Source organism: Sinocyclocheilus grahami, unplaced genomic scaffold (assembly GCF_001515645.1).
Source record: "Sinocyclocheilus grahami isolate Dianchi unplaced genomic scaffold, SAMN03320097.WGS_v1.1 scaffold418.1, whole genome shotgun sequence".
Taxonomy (NCBI): Eukaryota; Metazoa; Chordata; class Actinopteri; order Cypriniformes; family Cyprinidae; genus Sinocyclocheilus; species Sinocyclocheilus grahami.
Genome location: NW_015505597.1, coordinates 1,142,466 through 1,144,133, shown reverse-complemented (window position 1 = coordinate 1,144,133; position 1,668 = coordinate 1,142,466). Strand labels below are relative to the sequence as shown.

General features: G+C 46.1%; 1 protein-coding gene and 1 long non-coding RNA gene across 2 annotated transcripts in view; one reads left to right on the top strand and one right to left on the bottom strand.

Annotated features, from left to right (window-relative positions):
- The window catches only part of tcaim (T cell activation inhibitor, mitochondrial), a 21,873-nt gene that overhangs the window by 12,118 nt on the left and 8,087 nt on the right, over positions 1-1,668 (bottom strand). The window contains exon 5 of the mRNA XM_016232759.1: positions 1,041-1,296. Coding sequence (XP_016088245.1) covers positions 1,041-1,296 — 256 coding nt within the window. The remainder of the gene's footprint in view (positions 1-1,040; positions 1,297-1,668) is intronic.
- LOC107551221 (uncharacterized) overlaps positions 1-1,668 on the top strand; it is a 4,399-nt gene that overhangs the window by 1,925 nt on the left and 806 nt on the right. The window lies entirely within an intron of this gene.

The window sequence follows — 1,668 nt, the reverse complement described above, 5'->3', positions numbered from 1 at the left end:
TGACTTAGCGAGATGTTGAAAATGTCTGTGAAGACATCGGTGAGTTCCACTGCACAGTCTCTCAGTACACGCCCAGGAATGTTGTCAGGACCCGGAGCTTTGCGTGCGTTGATCCTGCTGAGGGATCTCCTCACGCTGTCCGGGGACAGCGTCATCACCTGGTCACCGGGAGGAGGAGGAGTCTTCTGTGCAGTGGTGCTGTTTTGTGCCTCAAAGCGAGCGAAGAAGACGTTCAGCTCGTTCAGCAGGGAGATGGTGCTGTCACAGGTCCGCGGTGGGGGCTTGTAGTCCGTAATGGTCTGTATCCCCTGCCACAGGCTCCGAGTCTCTGCTCTCGCTGAAACGATGGGCTATCGTCCTGGAGTACAGTCGTTTAGCCTCTCTGATGCCGCGGGATAGGTTGGCCCTAGCTGTCTTCAGGCCCACCTCATCTCCAGCTCTGAAGGCAGCGTTCCGAGCCTTCAGGAGTCTGTAAACCTCCCCTGTCATCCACGGCTTCTGGTTGGCCCGGACAGTGATGGTCTTTGAGACTGTTACATCATCAATACACTTGGTGATGTAGGCAGTGACAGTCTCCGAGTACTCTTGGAGGTCTGTGGAGTTATTGTATGTGGCAGCCTGCTTAAACATATTCCAGTCAGTGGTGTTAAAACAGTCTTGAAGAGCCTCTGACGACCCTTCCGGCCACACTTGTATTTGTTTGTGAACTGGTTTGGCGACTTTAACGAGCGGTCTGTATGCAGGAATTAGCATGACAGTGATGTGGTCTGAGGCACCGAGGTGGGGGAGGGGTAGGGCCTTGTAAGCTCCTCTCTGGGTGGTGTAAACAAAGTCCAGAGTGTTGTTTCCCCGTGTTGGAAAGTCTACGTGTTGGTGTATTTTTGGGAACACACTCTTTAAGTCTATCTACAGTCCTCTCAATTAAAGTGCAAAAACCATGTATACGAGTCATGGAGTGTATAGGCAAACTTATCTGATGAAAGAATAAATAAATAAATACAATATATGGATTGGTGTCCAAAAAAGGTCTCTCTCAATACCTGAGTGTGGGCTCCACTCTCCTGGCTTGTTCTAACTCCTGCTCTGGGTCCCTGAATCCTGTGAAAGTGTAATAAGTCTTGTCCCATTTAATGGGCCGATAGAAAGCTGTTCCAGGCTGTTGTGTTGAGCTCTTCCCAGTCTCAGCCTTGAGCACGTCTTGCATATGTTCAACCGAGAGACTACAGGATCTCAGAACATCCAACACTGTGCTCAGAACATCCTTAGACTGCAGGGTGAAAGTCACTGAACGGAATCCTGGGAAACGTAGGGTTATCTAATTAAAATAATGCATTGAAAACAAATTATAGATTACTCTTTAAAAGTGAAAAAAAAAATCAGTAACAGTAAAAAAATTTTTTTTATTGTGAAATATTATTTTATTCATATATATATATATATATATATATATATATATATAGTCACTGGAAGTTCAACATGGCACCTCATGGCAAAGAACTCTGAGGATCTGAAAAAAAGAATTGTTGCTCTACATAAAGATGGCATAGGCCAGGGTTGCTCAAATCTTGCCCTGGAGGGCCAATGCGCTACAAAGTTTAGCTCCAACCCTACTCATACTCACCTATCTGTGATTTTCTAATGATCCTGAAGACATTGATTAGCATGCTC